We start from the raw sequence: 22,922 nt of genomic DNA on the forward strand, positions 1-22,922 counted from the left end.
TTTTCACATAACTCTTCATAGTCGTGCATACCGATAAATCATCTCCTGATCATTCGTTTTATCACCAAACTCCTCAATAATGCGATCCAAGTATTTTATTACTATAACATCTCAAAAAGCTCTGCAAATGTCTGTGATATCTCTGTGGTGCCGGGGCTATGTGTATTGCTCAGATCCGCCCCTTTTTTTTTTCTTTTTTTTTTTTTGGCTTATCTCTGCTCCTATCGGTCTCACTCGGCCATTGAATGTTTTTCTTGTCTTTTTCCCGTTTTGCTATTGTAGTTAAATGCATTATTTATTTTTTAGTACCGTAACAAAACTATAGCACTGTGCTCAGCAAGTTAACAGCAGAGTAATTTCTTAGGTTGTGTCAACACCGTTAACACAACCTAAGAATAAACTCTGAAGAACAGTGAAAGCAGAAAGCTCAAAAATACATGGGAATGTAATTAGGAGGTGTACACCTACCCTGACACTGGTAACCAGAGCAATGTGCTACTGAATTAACTGCAGAGAGGAAAAATGTAGGGCATTAAAAATTAAATTTAATACAGCTTACTTGACTGCAGTAGAAAATCCACCATTTACTGCTAATGAAAAATAATGGTTTGTAAATATCTAAAATATGTGACAATGTACTTGCTACATATCTATATAAACATGTTGTTTTCATTGTAGTCATCAGCTGCAGAGACTGGTTCCCAAGGCAAAACTTTTGACTGAAGTCCTGTTTAGTAAATATGCACAAAATGTGATTTTTTTTTTTTTCCCCAAGAAATGTATCAGTCTAAATTACCAAAATAACCATAAAGGTGCGTAGTACATTATTATTATTTGTTTATTTAGCAGACACCTTTATCCAAGGTGACTTACAGACATCAGGGTGTGTGAACTATGCATCAGCTGCAGAGTCACTTACAATTACGTCTCACCCGAAAGACGGAGCACAAGGAGGTTAAGTGACTTGCTGAGGGTCACACAATGAGTCAGTGGTTGAGGTGGGATTAGAACCGGGGACCTCCTGGTTACAAGCCCTTTTCTTTAACCACTGGACCACACATTCTTCATAGTGCACTGTCATGTTTTTGATTGGGCAGTATACATGAGATGTGCTTTACACATGTGTGTGTTGTAGAAGGAACGTACGACCGACTCTTTTACCCAATGACTGGGTAATAATATTTATCAAATATTATATTTAAGATCTGATTGGGAAAGGCGCCGCAGTATATTATCTCCAGTGCCAATGAACTTGCATTTAATGTTTTAATGTCTTAATGTTACCAGCATTTTCATGTTTCTGCATTGCTATGGTGGAATTCTACTCACGTTGAATCAAAACCTATATACTGCAGATCTATTAATCATGAACCAGAGGTCTGATGGTCACATGCTGGTTAACTGACATGGAACTGACCACAATTGTGTGGCTTTTTCCTGAAAATTACTTTCAATAAGGATTATTTTTGTCCATGTTACTGCCCTAAGTTTTTGTGTTTTTTCATTTATTCTAATAATTTACTAATAATTTACTGACTGCATATTGTATGCAGACTGCAACTACAATGTTACATTACAAGGACCAGTTTTCCAATGTTTTGGTAAAATTGTGTGGATAAATACTACATGCTGACCACATACTGTACCTCCCTTCCTCAGGTGGAAGTAATTATGATTACTATTATTATTACTATTACTTTTTGTACAGCGGTATCAGCGCTATGCTTTAGTGCGAGAGGTCGCTGGTTCGCGCCCGCCCTCCACCTGTGTGTGGATTGCCTCACCCTCTGTGATGCGCCTGCCTGCGGGAACCAAGATCGCTACAGTGTATCACTCAGCAAGATTGGCGCTGACCTGGGAGAGGCTACACAAGTGACAATGCCCGGAGAAGACGACTACTACTCCTACTCCTACTCCTACTACTAATACTACTACTACTACTAAATTACAGAATGTATATGATAATTCTGTGCCAAGTGCATCCAGACATGTAAGTTCTGCCATGAAAATAAGGATTTCTATTTTATTTAGGTGTCTTATTTTGTTTTTCTTATGGTCAAGTTTCAGTTCATGTATTCAAGTCATTCATGTATTCAAGTAATTCAAGACTGCAAAGGACCCAACACTAATAAAGACACTCCATACCCAAGCCTTTATTCCATTTAAAATTGCATCAGGATGGGCCCACTGAGGTGCAACAGCATGTCCTCAGGGCTCTTAATAGCAGCAAGATACAAACATACTGGTCTCTCTTAATTTCTGTAATGTCAGTATATACTGCCTAGAAAATATTTGGGCCAGCAATACTGGAATGCAAATTCATCTACATATAGTTTGCATACATTACACTGCATCAAATATGAGCCCTTCATATTAAATACATAAATAAAAGTAAATACCTGTTGAAGATAGGATTTTGTTTAAAACTTGTTTAGCCAAAAAAAATCTTGTGGCAGCTGGCTATAGGCCCATAAATACAAAGCTTTCACACTCTACATGGTGAGCACAGTAACTGCCTTGATTCTGCGTATTCATTTATCATACACTCCTAGCCTCCTTCAGAAACTGCCGTATACTCTGAAACAGATGAAGCTTTTCTATGTTCTTTCTTTTGGATGACTGTACTGTGTGTCTCTTATAGAATTATTTGTGTTCTTTATTTCATTGCCTGCACCCATAGCTTACTCACTGACAAAATTGAATATGGGCTTTTTTAATACATGCACATAATTCTTATCCACCGAAGATCAACCAAAACTCAAAAGTTGTCATGCTATGCCTTCTGAGAAAGCAATGCCAGATATGTGTTTATGGGTACATACAAGTTGTGAGTATATTGCAAGATTTTTTTTTTTTTTTTTTTAATGGTTTAAGGCTACTAGGCTAATTCAATCAGAATCTTATTTCTTTCAAATTGTTGCATGATCTTTCAAAAACGTGTTTTTTATTCCAAACCGAAACTCAGCTTTAAATACGGTAATGTACAGTAGTTAACATATCAAAAGTCTTGTGTAGGTCTTGCCTGTTTAAATTCATATTTTTCCCACTGGGTGGCAAGCTCAGGAACTGATATAAAGAATGCATTCATTGCTTACTGAACAATACAGTTACTTGGTGAAAAATAAATCTGAATTTAAATCATTAACCAAATAAATAATACACAAATCAGATACCTTGTCATGGACAGTCATGCAACTGGCTGCATCCTTTTGCAGTATCTCAGTGACACCATTGGTCAAGCGCTCATACTTTAGCTTCGGCTCCTCTTCATTTTCTTCTTCCTGTGGCAATTAAAACAAGACTATCAGTAGTGCAGCTTTGATACAATCAAGACAAAACATTTAATTAGGTAAATGTGTTAAACCCATGTCACTACTTGGAACCTTGTCAACCAATGTCCTTTTTTATCATAATGATTTATAGATCATTATGATAAAAATAAATTCTCATTGTTTTACACTGAGTGGGGAAAATGAAAGCTCATTTTGTGTGTTTATTTGTCACAATAGGTCCACCATGGTACCATAGAAACTAAATTAGCCTAGAAGGCTTCACTACGGAACATGTCTACAAAAAGCATTTAAACCTCGAGCTTTAAACAAAATACAAACAATGCAATGTACTGTTTCTGTACCTGTTGTAAAGAAAGCAAGCAAACAGGTTTTTGTTTTATTATTTAACACCTTGCAGTTACTGTTCCACTTTTGCTTCGCTTCAGGTCATCTGGACTGACGGATGCAACCAAATAACATGTCTAAAGCTAGGTTGCAGCCTGTTTACTTCAGGTGTTGCAGCTGACCAAAAAAAAAAAATATATATATATATATATAGATTTCAATCCATGCAAATCTGTGTCATTTTTTTAAAATATAGCTGTGTTCTTATTTATAATATGTATTTAATATGTTAAACAGTATAGGTGATATGTGCCGCAGCTTTACAAGAGAACACCTAATACACACCACCTCACCCTCTATAAACAAGGCTTTCCTGCAGTATTTCTCCCACACATTTCTCCAAGGTCAGTACTGTATTTGTCACAGTCGGCAAAGCCAATACACTTCATAATTTCTATTCACAAAACAACTAGATTTTTTTCCTCCTACTCATAAACCACACTTGTGTCTTATTTTGTTTTTAGCAACCATATTGGTATTAGTGCTCAGGGAGCATAGGGATGCTGTTTCCTATTTCTATGGACGACAGGTGATTTGTACCTCCCAAATATTTAATAGTAGGTCTACCTAAAAAGATTTGTCTCTGTCTCCCAAGAAATATATATTGTGAATGGCAAATCATATGTGGAGCATGAACCATGACCTCTGTATATGTGGAGCATGAACCATGACCTCTGTATACTGTACACAAATTTTACACAAAGCGGCACTACAGCAGAGACGAATAGGCCTCCCTCAAACTCAACTCAACAAACCTTTATATAGAGTCGGCCCAATCACTAAAATAAAAAATGTGTCCGGTTCTAAACAGCTGAATGAGTGATTTAAAAAAACAAAAAAAACAAAAAAAACAATATATACAACACACAGAGCCTTTAGGACGAATCTCCTTGCAAATCAGACCCCCTTGCCTTCAATACATTAAGTGAATAAGAAAAGGGAGCAATGAAGCTTGGTTTTTTTTTGGTTTTTTTATAAAACAATTGAAATACTTTTTTTTTTTTTTTTTTTACTGTGGTCTTTTTTAAAGAAAAAAAAAAGTATTTTTAGTTTTAAATTTCAAATTTGCATTGTGAAGCTACAGTAATTCGCTCCAATGGCATTGGTGGCTTCGTGATATGGACTAGGACACTGCAGTCCACTGGAGTATTTTGTTCCTATTCTTTGACAATATGAGAAAACACTGAAATCACAGTGAAGACAAAGATGAATAAAAAACTGTGAGCTTGTAGTCATTCCAGAGAAACAAATAAGCAGGCGTTTGAAGGCATGTGCGAAGGCTGGACTGTTTATAGATTTCTGATTTGAAATATGTCTTGCCCAACTAAGCCTGGTGTGATATGTCTTATAAAGCGTACAGATTTGTATTATTCTCATTCAACTGTCTTCATTTCCCAGAAATTTCATTCTCTGTATAAGTTTGCTTACAAACTTTCCATGAACTGACACAAAGTTCTTTATTAGCTGTATACGATTTATATTGTACACTACTGTATTTAGATAAGTCAAGCCACACAGGGCAATTCTCATTTTAATGTTTCAGTGACTGTTATTTATATGAATATATAGACACACAAACTTTATTAAAATGCTTGTCCGATTCTAACATTTCATTAAAATGTTCATTTTCATACAGAGTGATTAGAAAGTCACTGATGGAAGTTCTAATACAGTATGTTAGCCGTATTGAGCAGTATAAGCAGTATCACTTATAGGTGTCATCTACAGAGCCCTCTACTACTCCTGGCGGTCGTCCAAATATCTTGCTCATCATTTGGTTCCTTCACTCACCTGCTCTGCAGTGAACAGTTGTCCCACATCAACAGCGTAAGGTGGCCAAATTACTTTATAACTCACCTGTATATTGAGAGTGTGTTGTGGGCGCAGTGTCATATAGAGTGTAGCAGAACTGCTCAATGGGTGTTAAAGAATCTGGGACGAAGGAATGGGGATTCTAGTTGCCATAGTAGCTGTAGCACTAGTAGTATAGTGTTATGTAAAATATTCACTCTGCTTCACACCACACTTTTTAAATATTTTATTACAAAAAAGTTGGTGTGAACAGTTTTATCAGTTTGTGTTCTTGCAAGCTGAAATGGTTTAAAGGGAAGAAATACCAGATGAAAATAAATACAGCTGCTTTCTGTATAGCACAAAGCTGCTGTAATTCAAATACCTGTACCCCATACCTAATACCAATTACTCTACACACAGTACTGGACCTTGAAATAAAATCTTCTTTCAGCAATACAACTCTGAAAAGAATAATGATGTATGCATACTTGTGAGCACCTATTCTTTTATTTGAAACATTCTTGGCTGGACAACAAAACTAAAACACCTTCCATGCCAACGAGGTTACCAGGTCATCTCGGATACTGAAGCACCTGCCAACCAAATATAACTACAACAGCAAGAAGAACACTGAATGCCCCTCTATCAAAAAGAAAAACTGACAGTGAAATATTAGCTCTCAAATGTACATTAACTGCCAAAATGAGCTCAGCCATATTAAAAGGAAGCTTCAGAAAATGAATGCTCTTGCATCTAGGATTATGTATGATGCAAGAACATTTGTTGTATGGGCCTAACGCTTCCGTTTTTCATAAGATGGAAGTACCAAGGGTAAGCAGTGCAACCGTTCATAAAAAGAAAATCAATAATTTGTGTTAAATTTTAATAATCCTGCTAACTCGCAACTATAACCGTCAATGGCTTGAGTTTATATGACAGTTAGCCGAGTTTCTATGACAACCTGGCGAAAAGTGCACAAGTCTAGACTTGCAGCAATACTTAGATATGAACAGAGTGACATTTAGACCCTTTATATTTGTAAAAGTGGCACAAAAATCAATTTCTTTCTTCCACAAAAGTTAAATTACAGGAAAAAGACGCTGAAATTTAAAGCTACAGCACACTTTAGAATTTATCAAAATTGTTTCACCCAAACCTCTCTGTGGCAGGGGTGAGGCCCGCCCCTGTAAAGAATATGGTTTTGTTTGATTTTCACATACAAATGTTTAATTTTGGATATGGCAGGGCTGGGAGGTTAAACGTCCCTCCCTGCCTAATTCAAAAGGGATGTGCAGCAGGTGGCCAGGTGACAACTGAATAATTGATAATCAATTAACCCTGGTCACCCGCCTTTAAAAAGGGGCTGGAAAGCCAGCCCTTGGTTCTTATTTGTGGGTTTGTGTTTCTCTGACAAGCCTGAAGGAGAACCCTCACGCCTGTGTATGGAACCAGGTTGAGCTAAGGATTATCACTGCATGTGTAACCAGGATAACTGCATAGGGTAGGGATTAATCTAGATTTTAATCCCACCAACATTTATTTAAATTTGTGTTAGGGAGACAGTTCCTAGTGCGGGAGCAGCACATGGTCCAAGCTTAGCCACCTTTTGTTTTATAGCTGTTTTTCCCCACTGTGTTTTGTTTTTTGCCATGTACATGTTTGTATATATTGTAGCATGCATGGGGGTAGGGGTCAGAGCTGGTAGGTGACTCAATCAAATATGAAGACATAAGCCTGATACCAGCTCCTGCAAGAGAGCTGACTCTTTTGTACAGTGGTATCGATGCTATGCTTCAGAGCGGGAGGTCCTGGGTTCGTGTCCCACCTCCGCCTGTGAGAATCCCCTGCCTGCGGGAACCGCGAGGATCACTACAATATCCTTCTTCTCTGGGGATACCTGACTGCCTGAGATTTAATAAAACCTGGACGCCTGAGCGGTGTTTCAACTTCAAACCCTCTGTGTGTCTCTCATCTCTCATTGGACATCCACGCAGTAACACAACACCTGTTACACTCACATACTAGATTCAATAGATGTTGCAAAGCAGAAATTTCTTTCAACAGAACCCACATCAAAAAGTTAGAATTTACAAAAAAGCTAAACAGGAATGCATTTTCAAGTTTGTTTACTTATATATATATATATATATATATATATATATATATATATATATATATTGTGAAGTACTTTGTTCTTTCCAACAGGTGTCTGTCACTTTAATTATACACGAAACAAGGGTAGTGCTCGTTAAACGCCGTGGCGTACGTTTATTTAGCAAACTGTTCAAACAAAAACACACAAAACAAAACCTAGCCTTTCTTCAGGCGCTAACTAAACTGAGAAACAGAAAAGCTAACTAATGCAGGGCAGGGTAAGCCTGTTCCCCTGTTTCAACTAATTCCCAGAATCACCTCAGCCAAATCACCGTCCAGAACTTCGTTGTCAAGGATCGCCGTACCTTTATTTTGTTACCAGAAAAACCTTTTGTCCAACACGCTGTTTCACCACTTCAACCCTCTCTCTCGAACACACAAACTGAACCCCTTTTTAACCCCGACCTGATCACTTCCACCTGATCAGCATTTGCCGATTAATTATACAATTAAACACTTGTTACATTTGTTTCAACACAGTGTGTGGCTACCCCCCATGGTCCTAAAGCCTCCAAATTACTGTCTGGTACATACACATCATCACAATATATATATATATATTTTTTTTTTTCTTAAATAAATAAACACATACAAAATACATTTTCCATCGAAGTACAGCAACACTAGTTGATGCAATGAATACCAAATTGTTCTGTGTTGTATTTGTTGCTGATGTGTACATAATTTATTTAATAATTATTTAATTTGTACCGTCAGTTTTCCCTCCAAGTTAGAAAGTTCCATCGCCATAGCAATTTCTCACACAACTCAGGAGAACTGAAGGTTCAGTGGGCATCCTCCGATCCCATAACCGAGCCAGACGCCTGAGTTCACCAGGCACCTGGCCGGTAGGGTCCACTGTAGTGTGATGAAGAGAATCAGTCCCTGCCGGTTTTGCCTCCCTAACCCATGGGAGTGCCAGAGCCAATACAATGCTCCCTCCAGAATCTCCAGTGAAGACTGTCAAGTTTGCACAACCAGGACGCAAACCCTGCACACCACGCAGACGTGCTTTTACCAGGTGAGCCACTTAGGGACCCCCCAGTAACGATTATTTTTAACAATATAATTTAGTTTAAGAAAAGATGCATTTATAATGTGTTATTATATTATGCACTACTGGGGGTACATTTTATTTTTGTGGCAATGTTATTGAACCATTTTCACTTCTATCGCCCTGCAGTATTTTATTGGCTATGAAGACTGCATTAACAACAGGTGCTATCATGGTGCCTTACCCCAAATCTTTCTCATACAGATGACATTCCCTGCAGACTAAATGTAATGTAAAACAGTTCTGATAAACTTTGCTGGGGATCCCGAGGGGAGCGTCTCATTTTCTCTAACACTCCTGGGGTGGGGGATGGGAAACTGGCAGGGATTGCTTCTCTTCCCTGCGCAACAGCAAACCCTACTGGCCAGACACCGAGCACATTCAGAATGGATAAGAGGCAGGGCTGGTCTCTGTTCTCCAGGCTTGTGAGATCGGAGAAGATAAGAACATCTGTGCTGTGTGGGGACTCGTTGCAGTGAGGAGAAAAAACATAACTGGACATTCCAAATTGAGGGAAAATAAATAAAAATAATAATTGGTCACTCTAAAAGAAAAAAAAATAAGTGTATAGTAATCCAGTGATATTTAGTAACTCGATGAACATGCAGTTCTAAGAACTGTGCTAGTAGGTTAATTTCAACAAAAATGATCAGAAGTATTCTGAGAGCAAGTAGATTGAAGGCAAGTAAAATATACATACTGGTAATTTCCTAGTTTTCTGCAGGGTTTGCTCTCAGCAACTCTTAAAACTGCTAGAACAATTATCCAAATTATTTTTTAAACATTTTTTTTTGCACTCACTTCAATGAATATTTTCATTTTTGATAAACCTATATTTGAAACCGAGCATTTCCAAACATTTTAGCAACAATGTTGCAACTATACAGCTTTTATGTCTTCAAAGTCAACTGTACTAAAAAAGAAACAAAAAATGCACAAGTTGTATTTCCTAATGAGGTATAGGTTATTCAAATCATCCCCATAAGTGCACTAACAAGATACTTGACCTATGCGCAAAAAAGTATTTAATTAGCATATGTTGCATCAAACATACTTGAAAACACTAGGCTAAGACTGGTAGGGTTGTAACGTAAAAAAAAACAAAAAAATGTTTTTAGTGATGTGCTGCATCTAAACTAGCATGACCTTGGACCCACTCAGATCCCTTCAGCATAACCATCAATACACAAAAGGAAAATCCAGAGATTTCTACTGTCGTCCGCAGACATAAGTAAGATGGATATACCAAAACACTAAACAGACCTCCAGAGACATACAATAAGCTGCAATTACCATTTTGTGTTTTTTTTTTTTTTTTGGATCCACCCAAGGCATTTCAGATTAGATGTTATATTACACGTTGAGTGGGTTTTGATTCTAAGTATAATTTCATGCATGAAGAAAAACAATACCCAATGTTTCAGAAGCTCAACATGGCAGCATCCTTAGTGAACCAAGTATAATTTCAACACAGTAAGGGGTTATTAAAAATTCTTTGCTTTTTTGACTGCAGGTGGATTAAGAATCACATTTCTACTGCCACATGCAGTTTTCATAATCTCATTTCCATAGAGCTGTGGCCGTCTTACAAGAAATCTGGCAACAGGTACAACCTGTTAGCACATTTCCTGCATTAATTCCTACCGCTGAAATGAGAACATAAAGTTTGCAAATGAGGAGGCGGCCATTCGGCCCACCTTGCTCATTTGGTTGTTAGTAGCTAATTGATCCCAGAATCTCATCAAGCAGTTTCTTGAAGGATCCCAGGGTGTCAGCTTCAATAACATTAATGAAATTTAAAGTTAATTTAAAGTTCGGGAGGAGGGTCAGACAACCAATCTCCGCGTCACCAAATTGAATCATTCAATTTACACATTAGCTAATTAAATTGTTAGCACAATAAATACCCTCTTCACTTATCTCTCAGTTGCGTTTTGATTTCATTGTACATGCACGTATTATGGTCAGTATTCTGAATTATTCCGTTTCAGCGGAGCCGAGATCCACGCAACCAGTTCAAACAGCCCTCGGCGGTATTACCACTCCAAACTTCTCTTCCCAGATGTCTGCTTCTCCTGTCTGCCATGGCTCCTGCCTGGCCACTCGTTCCTCCGCAACTCCTGACATCAGAGACTGGACGATCTCCCTGCTCCAGGCTCCAGCTTTATCTTCGTAGCAACAACATCCCATTCAAATCTACAGCACGTAAGGAGAATTTGGTTACTTTATTTCATCCTTCCCGTCGCAGGCGCTATGACGTTAGCACTGATCGTTGCTTTACCCAGTGTTGCCAAGTCTCACGACAAAACAAGCCCAACCCATGTCAGTATGGGTGTTTTTACAAATTCCAACCCGCGACTCAAGAAACAAGCCCAATTTCCGCGTATTATAAGCGGACTTGAAACACCTCGCCCGCACCGACTCCACGAAGCGCGTCTACTACCGGAAAAATCCGAAAGCAGGACCATCGCACCTGTCAATCAAAGGCTCATTCAGCAGTTCCTGAGCATTCTGGCTCCAACTATAACCTTTCAGGTTACCTCCCCTCACTGCAGGCATCCAGCAGGCCCCTGCAGTGACCTCTTTGGCCACTATGGGCATCCAGCAGGCCCTCATAGTGATCCTTTCTCTGTGAAATGCTTTTCTTTCTGCGCTTCAGCAGTTTTGAGCATTTGTATCCAGAGATTGTTTTAACAGTTGGGAGCGGCTGCTCCCGCGATCTATCCTGGGGTTTCGACACCCATCACTGTTGTATAATATGCATCTGTAACCTTTCTGGTTACACCCCCTCATCACTGCAGGTGTCCAGCAGGCCCCTGCAGTGACCTCTTTGGCCACTATGGGCGTCCAGCAGGCCCCCATAGTGCTCCCTTCACCTCCAACTATAACCTTTCTGGTTCCCTTCCCTCACTGCAGGCATCCAGCAGGCCCCTGCAATGACCTCTTTGGCCACTATGGGCATCCAGCAGGCCCCTATAGTGCTCCATTCACCTCCAACTATAACCTTTCAGGTTACCTCCCCTCACTGCAGGCGTCCAGCAGGCCCCTGCAGTGACCTCTTTGGCCACTATGGGTGTCCAGCAGGCCCTCAAAGTGATTCTTTCTCTGTGAAATGCTTTTCTTTCTGCTCATCAGCAGTTTTGAGCATTTGTATCCAGAGATTGTTTTGCCAGATTTGTAATAACTTCATTGAAGGAACCTGTGCTATTCCGCCTGTAACTTCCTTCATTTCCGCTCACCGTAACTCCACCACACCCAGCATCAACAGTCCCTCACGAAGATTGCTCCCTGCAATATGCAAATCGACCACACCATATTCTTAATCAAAATTCCTGGGAAAAACACATGACTGGCTAAAGCCAATATATCAAACACATTTAAAATCATGCCCATTGAGCCTGTCCTCAGGGGATTGTATTTTTTATATTTCCACTTTTCTGCCCGGTCCCCCTCCTACTAAACACAATCTTCTGTCCCTCCTAGGCCATTTAAACTACATGGGAGCATGGGAGGATTTGCAAACAAGAGGAGGCCATTCAGCCCATCTTGCTCGTTTGGTTGTTAGATTATTGATCTCAGAGTATCATCAAGAAGCTTCTTGAAGGATCCCAGGGTGTCAGCTTCAACATTACTAAGTTGGTTCCAGACCCTCACAATTCTCTGTGTAAAAAAGTGCCTCCTATTTTCTGTTCTGAATGCCCCTTTATCTAATTTCCATTTGTGACCCCTGGTCCTGGTTCAAAAAGTCTCCTGGGTTGACTTTGTCAATACCTTTTAGGATTTTGAATGCTTGAATCAGATCACCGCGTAGTCTTTGTTCAAGTCTGAATAGCTTAATTTCTTTTGGCCTGTCTGCATACGACATGCCTTTTAAATCCGGGACAATTCTGGTCGCTGTTCTTTGCACTCTTTCTAGAGCAGCAATATCCTTTTTTTTAACGAGGTGACCAGAAATGAACACAATATTCTAGATGAGATCTTACTCATGCATTGTAAAGTTTTAACATTACTTCCCTTGATTTTAAATTCAAAACTTTTCACAATATATCCGAGCATCTTGTTGGCCTTTTCACAGCTTCCCCACATTGTCTAGATGAAGACATATCTGAGTCAACATAAACTCCTAGGTCTTTTTCAAAAATTCCTTCAATTTCAGTATCTTCCATATGATATTTATAATGCACATTTTTCTTGCCTGTGTGCAGTACTTTACACTTCTCTATTAAATGTAATTTGCCATGTGCTTGCCCAGTTCTGAATGCTGTCTAGATCATTTTGAATGACCTTCGCTGCTGCAACAGTGTTTGCCACTCCACCTATTTTTGTGTTGTGTGCAAATTTAACAAGTTTGCTTACTATGCCAGAATCTAAATCATTATGTAAAATAGGAATAGCAGAGGACCTAATACTGATCCCTATAGTACACCACTGGTTACCTCGCTCCATTTTGATGTCTCCTCTAATCAGTAATTACAGTTGGGAGCGGCTGCTCCCACGTTCCCCACCCCCCATCACTGCAGGCGTCCAGCAGGCCCCTGCAGTGACCTCGCTAGCCACTATGGGCGTCCAGCAGGCCCCCATAGTGCTCCCTTCACCTCCAACTATAATCTTTCTGGTTACCTCCCCTCACTGCAGGCGTCCAGAAGGCCCCTGCAGTGACCTTTCCAGCCACTATGGGCGTCCAGCAGGCCCCCATAGTGCTCCCTTCACCTCCAACTATAACCTTTCAGGTTACCTCTCCTTACTGCAGACGTCCAGCAGGCCCCTGCAGTGACCTCGCTGGCCACTATGGGCGTCCAGCAGGCCCCCATAGTGCTCCCTTCTCTGTCAAACGGTTTTCTACCAGCTGCGAGCTTCAACAGGGCTCCACAGCCCCCTTCTATTCCTTACCTCCGCAGTCTTCCAAATGTAACCTTTTAGGTTACCCTCCCCTCACTGCAGGCATTCAGCAGGCCCCTGCAGTGACCTCCCTGGCCGCTATGGGTGTCAGCAGGACCCCATAGTGGTCTCTTCTCTGTGAGATGCTTTTCTTCTTTCAGCTTATCGGCAGTTTATTCAAACACTTTCAAAAACCGTTCCCATTTCTTTGAATATCAGTCAGGGCCGCAATACTGCATACTCTGGAGGCCTTCTGTTTTCTACATGTTAACTACTCCCTAATCTATGTGCATGCATTTCCTCGAATCCCTACTGCGTTCAGTTTGAGAAATTAATCTTTTATGTGGGACTTTGTCAAAAGCTTTCTGGAAATTTAAATAAACCATGTCATATGCTTTGCAATTTGTACGCAATGAGGATAAATCCTTGAGGCAGAGCTTTTATCTCCTACCTTCTCTCTATTTGATCCTTTCTGTCGATTCCCTCAATGATGTCATACTCATGGTTTGGTTCCTTTTTTTCGCAAGGAACTCCGCCTGTGGGAGCTCCTACTAAAAGAAAGGAATGGCAGTACTTTTACGACAACGGTCTCCTGCTGCACAAAGACATTCAACCGTTCAAAGATGCAGCTCCCTCTCTTGGCTTTGGAGGAAACTACAAGGGAAAATTGGTTTTCTGCTCCATAGCCCAACGAATTCAGCATTATTCCTATAACCGATCACTCCTCGTCATTGAGCAAAATGTGTCCATTTGCTGTAGCCGCACTCCTTTTGGGGGTCTTCCTGGGCTCAAAATCCATTCTTCTCCACTCACAATTCACCTACAGTCTAAATCTTTAACAAGATCGTTCATTCTCCCACCATATAATTAGAATATTCAGAAGGATTACCTGTTTATCTGTTACTCATCAGTTCATTTTCAGAGCTCAACACATTCTCGGCCATCTGAATATAATCGATTCTCTTTCTTGTTTCCAAACGCAGAGATTCAGAGCATTAGCTCCCAAAGACGACCTCCTGCCGACTCAGATTCCTCCCTTTTCAGACCTGACATTCATGTGAGCCACCCGCTGCATTCCGATTCTGCAGGCTCAAGAAACAACTCTTCTCAGCATCACTCCCCGCTCACTGCAAATGTGCTGGTCATCCTGGAATTGCTTTAAAATTTCACTTTGCATTCAACATTGCTTTCCATCATTTTCAGTGCCCGTAGCACCATCCTATATTATGTCCCTTAAGAATACAGATATAAGATTTGAATTTCCGGCATCCAGTTTTTCTACAAAGTCAACTCAATTTCGGTGTACCAACTCTACACTCTGCAACTCACAAATTTCACTAACCCTGAAAGGGCTTCAACTATCAGAATCTCTTTCTCCTCCTGCTTGCCTACCTATCGCCATCAACGTACTCTCTTGGTGCCTCTCATCTGCTCCAGCTACTCCTGCCTGTTTTAGATAAAACCTTAAAGCTCTTTCTCTTAGCCTTCTTGGGTTCCCATAGGTGCTCAGAGTCTACATCGCTCTCAAATTCAACCCCCAGATTCACCCCTTAATCTCTGTCCTAGCAATCACCTCATCTGATACCCTTTCCTTCCTGCTTAAAAGAAGTAAAACTGACCAGGAAGATTAGGGAAAGCTTTTCAATTTGTTTATAAATTAAACTCCCATGTTGGCCCATATGACCCCTTTCTCTCTTATCCATCTCCATCTTTCTCAGGGCTCATCACCCTCAGGCCCGCTGTTTATTAACGAAAACTGAACAATCGTCACCCAACATTTGTTCTTCTTTCACCTTTTCACCTGATTTATTTCCAGGTCCGGATTCGCAGCTGAGCAGTTTTCCGGTCATTCCTTCAGGATCGTAGCAGCTTCTTCCCACGGAGTTCCAGACTCTCTTATCAAACGGTTAGGTTGTTGATCCTCCAGTGCTTACCAAGTTTACATTATAACAAATATTACGGAGCCTAAAAATGCCTTTACAGAAATGTGCTCTTAAGTGTTAGTAGCCTGCCTGGAGTAAGGGCAATCGAATCAGCCATGGATTTCCAGAGGTTTATTTCCCAAAAAATGGGTTTTGTTTTCCTCTCCTGCATGCTGATGATCATTTGTTAAAGGTTGGCTAAACCTTCAAGTGGGCTATATTCAATTCTAATTGTGGCATTGAGACTGGCTTGTTCTTTTTGGGGGTCTCAGCCTCGTCCAGTCGGCCAGGCAGCCAACACTCAAACCAAGTTAGGTTTGATGCCAAATGAATGTGTATATACAGCATACTTTTCTATAAAATCGCATACTCCGCATTCTCTACAATAAATATTTGTACTAAAACATTTTGTGATTGGTGTTTGTCCCGAACTACTGAAATGAAATTTATAATTAAAGTTCGGGAGGAGGGTCAGACACCAATCTCCACGTCACCAAATTGAATCATTCAATTTACACATTAGCTAATTAAATTGTTAGCACTATAAATACCCTCTTCACTTATCTCTCAGTTGCGTTTTGATTTCATCGTAACCCACCACCTCCCCATCTCCACCTTTCTTAATAACAATTTTTATGTTTTATCAATGGGGGTCTCAGCCTCGTCCAGTTGGCCAGGCAGCGAACCCTCAAACCAAGTTAGGTTTGATGCCAAATGAATGTGTATATACAGCATACTTTTCTGTAAAATCGCATACTCCGCGTTCTCTACAATAAATATTTGTACTAAAACATTTTGTGATTGGTGTTTGTCCCGAACTACTGAACTGGGGAGTTGGTTCCAGACCCTCACAATTCTCTGTGTAAAAAAAGTACTTCCTATTTTCTGTTCTGAATGCCCCGTTATCTAATCTCCATTTGTGACCCTTGGTCCTTGTTTCCTTTTTCAGGTCAAAAAAGTCCCCTGGGTTGACACTGTCAATACCTTTTAGAATTCTGAATGTTTGAATCAGATCACCGCGTAGTCTTCTTGTTCAAGACTGAATAGATTCAATTATTTTAGCCTGTCTGCATACGACATGCCTTTTAAACCCGGGATAATTCTGGTTGCTCGTCTTTGCACTCTTTCTAGAGCTGCAATATCCTTTTTGTAACGAGGTGACCAGAACTGAACACAATATTCTAGATAAGCTCTTACTAATGCATTGTAAAGTTTTAACATTACTTCCCTTGATTTTAATTCAACACTTTTCACAATATATCTGAGCATCTTGTTGGCCTTTTTCACAGCTTCCCCGCATTATCTAGACATTTCTGAGTCAACATAAACTCCTAGGTCTTTTTCATAGATTCCTTCTTCAATTTCAGTATCTCCCATATGATATTTATAATGCACATTTGTATTGCCTGTGTGCAGTACCTTATACTTTTCTCTATTAAATGTCATTTGCCACGTGTCTGCCCAGTTCTGAATGCTGTCTAGATCATTTTGAATAACCTTTGCTGCTGCAACAGTGTTTGCCACTCCTCCTATTTTTGTGTCATCTGCAAATTTAACAAGTTTGTTTACTATACCAGAATCTAAATCATTAATGTAGATTAAGAATAGCAGAGGACCTAATACTGATCCATGTGGTACTCCACTGGTAACCTTGCTCCATTTTGATGTCTCCTCTAATCAGTACTTTCTGTTTTCTACATGTTAACCACTCCCTAATCCATGTGCATGCATTTCCTTGAATCCCTACTGCGTTCAGTTTAAGAATTAATCTTTTATGCGGGACTTTGTCAAAAGCTTTCTGGAAATCTAAATAAACCATGTCATATGCTTTGCAATTATCCATTGTCGATGTTGCATCCTCAAAAAGATCAAGCAGGTTTGCTAGACACGATCTCGCTTTCCTAAAACCATAATGACCATCTCCCAGGATACTGTTACCATTCTATATTATACTGCTCCTGTTGCTAAAGTTCTGCGAGTTATTTTTATGTTGTGTCATGAAAAGTTAGTGTCTGAAGGCTTGTTTGTTTATCGCTGCATCCGCCCAACACATAAATAAAGGAAATTTGGGGGGGGGGGGGGGGGGGGGGTCATGATACAGGCACTGTTCAAAAATTATAATTCAGTAAGACTGTGCAACTTACCTCTGAATCATCTGAGGATTCTTCACTAGATTTTCGTCCCTAAAAAAAAAAACCAAAATACAAGAGCCATATAATTAAATCTAAGCCCTGGGTTATTGTGGGGGTTGACATAAAATATAAACCTATATTACAGCAATTACCATTGCTATAATACGACACTTATTCATGTTTCATAATGTATTATAATGTACAATATTATCTAAGAATACAATGCGCATACGTATGGTTTAACACGTAAGGTAAAAACAGACATCTGTATACTATTTTACTATTTAATTTGTATTGATTTGAGAACCTGTGGTATAGCGGTTTGCGAGGCTTCACTTTTTCATCTCTATGCTCAAGTTTAATATCCAGTGTCTAGGGGGGTCCTTAATTGCAGCCACTCCTAAGCCAACTAAGTACAACACATTTTGTTCCCCAATGCTACAGTAGCTGTTAACCACATCTGAGCTGTCCTGTTTTACAAAAACAATATCTAAAGACAGAACTGTATATATTTTCACAGACACTAACATAAGGAATTAGAAACCTAAGCACGAATTATACATAGCTTCCGCCAATACAATACCCTACAAAGAATCCACGTGTCAATCTAATAGTACCATTGCTTTCAAAAAAAGAATAAAGAAATGAAAAAACACGTATTTTGTTATTGATATCAAATTAACTAATAATGTTTGTATGAGACACAATACATTGAAGCTCTATGATTTGACAGTACAATAATTTCTGCAAGATGTATTCATGCTGCGTATCCTTTTTAGACAGTTATTTCTAACCGCATTTTAAATAAAGCCTACGCACAGAGAATTATTTTCTTAAAAAAGCTAATTATTTCCATGAGAAGTTCTATTTAAATAGTATTCTCTAATGATGATAGCTTACCTGCTCCTCTACTTCCGCCATAGTGCAGCGGCTGAACATCACATGATAAAAACAGGAAGAAGACAACTGTGCAATCTGGGAAATGAAGTTTTTCGTGTAGGCTGAAAATATGTATTGCCTGCATGGACTTTATGCGGTATTTGATTATGGAAAACATCGGTAACTAAAATAAAAAGATAACTTTCAGTTTCATAAAGTATGCTGCCGAGCTGTGAACTGGTAAGACTAACTGTAAGAAATAGAAAATACATTAACAAAAAAAAAACACATAGAACCGTTTTTGCTAAATTTTGTTTTCCTGAGAGTATAACACATAGCTGAAATTTGATTCTAGTGCTTAATCACAAAAAACAATATCTGGTCAATAACATGATATTCTCTGTCGTCACTGAATTTGTAGGCAAATGTTGTGTTCCGATCCAGTACAGTATTAAAGTACTAATCAGTGGCCCTTTGTAGGTGTTGGCTGAAAAGTGTAGTTTGTGTAGTCAGTAAAAATCAACGAACATCTCTTCGGCTGAATACCCATTCTTGGATTTGCAGTATATTAACCCATTTCATGCAGGGAATGGGCAATTAAAGGTCGGACAATTTTTGTAAGTATGTTACTCACTGTATTATGTGTCTTTTTTTCATCTCCTGTGCAGCTTCTGGGCAGCTTTATTAATCAAGTTGTTTGTTGCACACAATGGGAAATGAAAGGTCGGTTCGGTGGGTATTTTCAAAAGTGTTATGATGTCCTCACTTAGTTGTATTGTGTATCATTTTCATACTATGTGCAGCCTCGGAACGCCGTGTTCCGGGTGGTTTTGTCTGTACAGCTGTTTATTGCATGGAATGGGCAGTTAAAGGTCGGTTCGGTGGGTTTTTTCAGCAGTTTTATGTTGTTCCCACTTAGTTGTATTATGTGTATAATTTTCGTCGTCTTTGCACCATTGGAACACAGTGTTCCGGGAGCTTTTTGGTGAGAAAAAGAGGGTTCTGGCCCGTTCCGGCTTTTACCCCATCCTCATATTTACTGTTCTCTAAAATTGTACAGTATATAAACCCCCCAAACAGGATTACAGCAGTTACATACATTACAGTGTAGGCAACAGTTTGTTTACTTTAAAATGTTACATTTCTTGGACCATCATCACACAGGTTCAACCAGCGTTGTTGGAAATTCCAGCAATGATCAGTCCCTGGGGATTGACCCTCCATTAACTCAAGCTGCAAATCTGAACTAGATACTGTAAATGTGAACACTCGTTAGACTTAAGATGAAGGAGTAGGTGCGTGTGATATTTCACCTTTTACACAAGGTGGTATAAATAGGGGGGAGGCAGAGATTTTGGACTTTCAAGTAGGTGTGTGTATTACATTATGTAAGCAATAAGACCCGACACAGAGGGCATTACAGAGGGACTTTGTCTCAGGCCCCATTACCCAAATGGTCCGTAATGTCTGGTAATGCCCGATGTGGCGGGTCTTATTGCTCTTATACTTCAATGTTCAGAGGAAGTTGCCTTGTGATTGGACAGTAGAAGGAGTGTGACCTTTGGAAGTGGTGCTGCTTGCTAAAGATGGTGATTGAACATCTCCTGCAGCAGACAGAGTGCGTGACCAGGTTTTGCGTAGCATTTCGTTGACAGCCCAGTAACTTTTAAGGCTACTTTCACATCGATGACCAGTCATGGACACTGTATTGCCCTGCTTTGTAAACCAAATTTGGACAATAACTGGATTGTTGTGGACCTAATTGAATTAGTTTTTGCCGTCATGTTACCGATTACATGCTTTCCTAATGACCTGCAGGTATACCAGATATTTTTATCGCTCACATTGGTTGGATCTAGTCTGGTTCGTGGATAAAGATAGAAAGCTGGTGGATTCTTCAGACATTTCAGTGACTTGATGGGGCAGGTTGAATCACCAGGGCTCTCATACATTCTCCCTCATTAGTTGGATTTTAAGATATCCTATAACCAGTCTCGAAAAACATGAAATGCCCAATCTGTTTGTTTTCAGATGTTTTTCATTTCTTTCTATTTCAATTAAATCAAGTTGCTGTTTGGTAACACTCCCATGTCTAGCATTAGTAGTAGTATTCTTTAGTTCTTTAGTTTGTCCGTTAGTCTTCCTCTCTGTAATACTTACAGCGTCAGTAGACATCTCCGAGGTGCTTGCATTGTTTTCCAGGAAATTTTGCCTTACTCATTCTTCAATTAACAAGCTAATATAAAGGTTGAAATTTACTTTAAATTACATTAAAGTTGTGTATGTGAATTATAACATGATTCAGTCCCATCAGCCAATCAGCTTCAAGCTCTAGCAGGCTTCTGTCAGATGGTAGATGCCCGCTGCAGTGTCACAGCATCAACTGAGAATCAAATTTAAAATCAATCCGCGTAAGTGCTGGCTCAGTCATTTTGACTTGCTGTAATGAAAGCTCAGTTCACATCTATTGGACAGCAAATACTAAACAAAGACACAGTTGGTCTAAGTTTATTTTATTACCCACTAACACACAGTAGAGCCTTCATCGGCGGGTACTATCTCTACATATATCTGAATAACAGAAATCAACAATGCGTATTTATTTTAGTTGGCCATACAGGCAGAAAAACAGTAAATCCCTAATCCATTTCAATGCATGTAACCAATCATTTGCAGCAGTCTGCAGTATCTCTTCCTCTACTGTTACAGGTTAATAATATTGGTAAGTACAAAAATATCATTTAGCTCAGTAGGTGAGCATTTTAAATGACCAGATAACCTTTTAATACATGTATATCCACAGAGGTGGCCCCCATGGGAGGCCCTGTCCATCTGCAACAGAGATATGCAAAGCAGCTTTTTAAAAGGTATAATACAGTTGTCATGGAAAATATCCTATGAGCCATCACTTATTCACTTACCCTAATGGTAGAGTAAAAAAAAAGTTGAATGCACTGCTTCTGTATAGTTTAATGTAAATGCCTCAATGACATTAAACCATAAATGTAACACTTAAAACAGTTACATCCTTTCTCTGTTTTATTTAACTGAATGACTAACACAGGACATATGATTTACTTCAACACATTAGCCTGCCGTTTTTTTTTTGTTTGTTTGTTATTTTAATAGTGTTGCTGCAAAGAAAAAATCAACAACTTTTACATGAACTACTTATATTTTTTAAAGTATAAAATGAATATGTGTTTTTTATTACTAAGGTCTCTGTTCACTTCTCTACTCTGGGCCAGGATATGTCAATCTATTAAGTTTTTTTTTCAAATACAGTGCCAGTGCCTTAACATTATGGAGAAATGAGTGGAGCTCCTCATATTGAATGAAGAATAGAGAAGGAAGAGTGGTGATCTTGTGTATATACTGTAAAGGTAGAGCTGGTGAGAAAGGGGGCTTATGCATTGTTAACAGTAAATTAAAACATCATGTTTAAATATTTTCTGTTTTTCCAGTGCATCTTGGCTAAATCCAGAAACTAACAGCTTATTTAACTAAAAATTAATTTTAGTTTGACGGGTATATGTTGCTTGCACGTTTGTATAAATGGGCTGACTATCCAATGATTAAGTAAAGCATAATAGAAATGAGATCCCCAAAATATATTTTGTAACAGAGATATGCTCATGATGATCAAGACAGCAGATCAGAGAGACTTTGATAAAGGGCTGGCTGATAGTAACCACTCTGAAAAAAAAAAAAAAATGACAGATGTTTAATAAGTAACAGTCTAAAACGTGACGACACTCTGGAAAACAGCAGTAATTGGAGTGATAGTAAATAGTGGAATGGTCAGGCATCCCTCATGTAAACACACTCGTTCCTTTACACTATTGACAGTGCTATGGCTGGTGATTTTAATATTTTGCCCAGTATAAAAAAATGAAAATGATGGGTGGGACAAGAGTAAAATTGTCTTAATAAAGTTCTTGTTAAAGTAAATGATATGCAATTGCCAACACTTAAAACCTGTTAAATGTCCTGGGTTTTTAAATCACACAAGTATTTTGTCTGTAGTGAATAACAGCCTGTCTCTCTTTAACACCAGCTATTGGATATATGTCAATGTCACTTCATATCTGCAGAAAAACTCATACGTTGCATGTTGTGTACAGTGTGTGCGTGAGTGTGTGTGTGTGTGCGCCTTGGTACTGTGGGATCACATGACTTTTTCATCCTATTTGGTAGAGCAGCTTGACTTTTTAACATAGTAAAAAAAAAAAAATACAGTGATGTCACAATTAGTTCTAAGATGATTTTATCTGTCTGTTTTTTTCCTCAGTTTTTGACATATCATATCGGGGTCTATTCAATAAATTAAACGTTACAAGCACTGCTATCATTTAAAATTGAATAAACCCCATTGTCTTTCCACAGCCTCTCTGTACTGTGCTTAATAATATTGTTTTATACAAGTGCACCC

The 22,922-nt window shown here is 39.1% G+C and overlaps 2 protein-coding genes across 4 annotated transcripts in view; one reads left to right on the forward strand and one right to left on the reverse strand.

The window, feature by feature from the left end:
- The window catches only part of LOC117435677 (vacuolar protein sorting-associated protein 41 homolog), a 76,986-nt gene extending 58,386 nt beyond the window's left edge, over positions 1 to 18,600 (reverse strand). For both annotated transcript variants that reach the window (XM_034059032.3, XM_059018733.1), the window contains exons 1-3: positions 18,512 to 18,600; positions 17,624 to 17,662; positions 3,174 to 3,281 (exon numbers count right to left, since the gene is read on the reverse strand). In XM_034059032.3, the coding sequence (XP_033914923.2) occupies positions 3,174 to 3,281; positions 17,624 to 17,662; positions 18,512 to 18,550 (186 nt within the window). In that variant the 5' untranslated portion in view covers positions 18,551 to 18,600. The remainder of the gene's footprint in view (positions 1 to 3,173; positions 3,282 to 17,623; positions 17,663 to 18,511) is intronic.
- Positions 18,601 to 18,606: 6 nt separating this feature from the next.
- LOC117435369 (POU domain, class 6, transcription factor 2-like) overlaps positions 18,607 to 22,922 on the forward strand; it is a 170,160-nt gene continuing 165,844 nt past the window's right edge. Inside the window, exon 1 of one of the 2 annotated variants that reach the window (XM_059018734.1) lies at positions 18,607 to 18,730. In XM_059018734.1, coding sequence (XP_058874717.1) covers positions 18,710 to 18,730 — 21 coding nt within the window. In that variant the 5' untranslated portion in view covers positions 18,607 to 18,709. Of the gene's footprint in view, positions 18,731 to 18,982; positions 19,108 to 22,922 lie in introns of those variants that run through there. The other variant, XM_059018735.1, reaches the window with a different exon arrangement.

The sequence above is a fragment of the Acipenser ruthenus genome, chromosome 3 (genome assembly GCF_902713425.1).
Source record: "Acipenser ruthenus chromosome 3, fAciRut3.2 maternal haplotype, whole genome shotgun sequence".
In the NCBI taxonomy this organism is placed as follows: Eukaryota; Metazoa; Chordata; class Actinopteri; order Acipenseriformes; family Acipenseridae; genus Acipenser; species Acipenser ruthenus.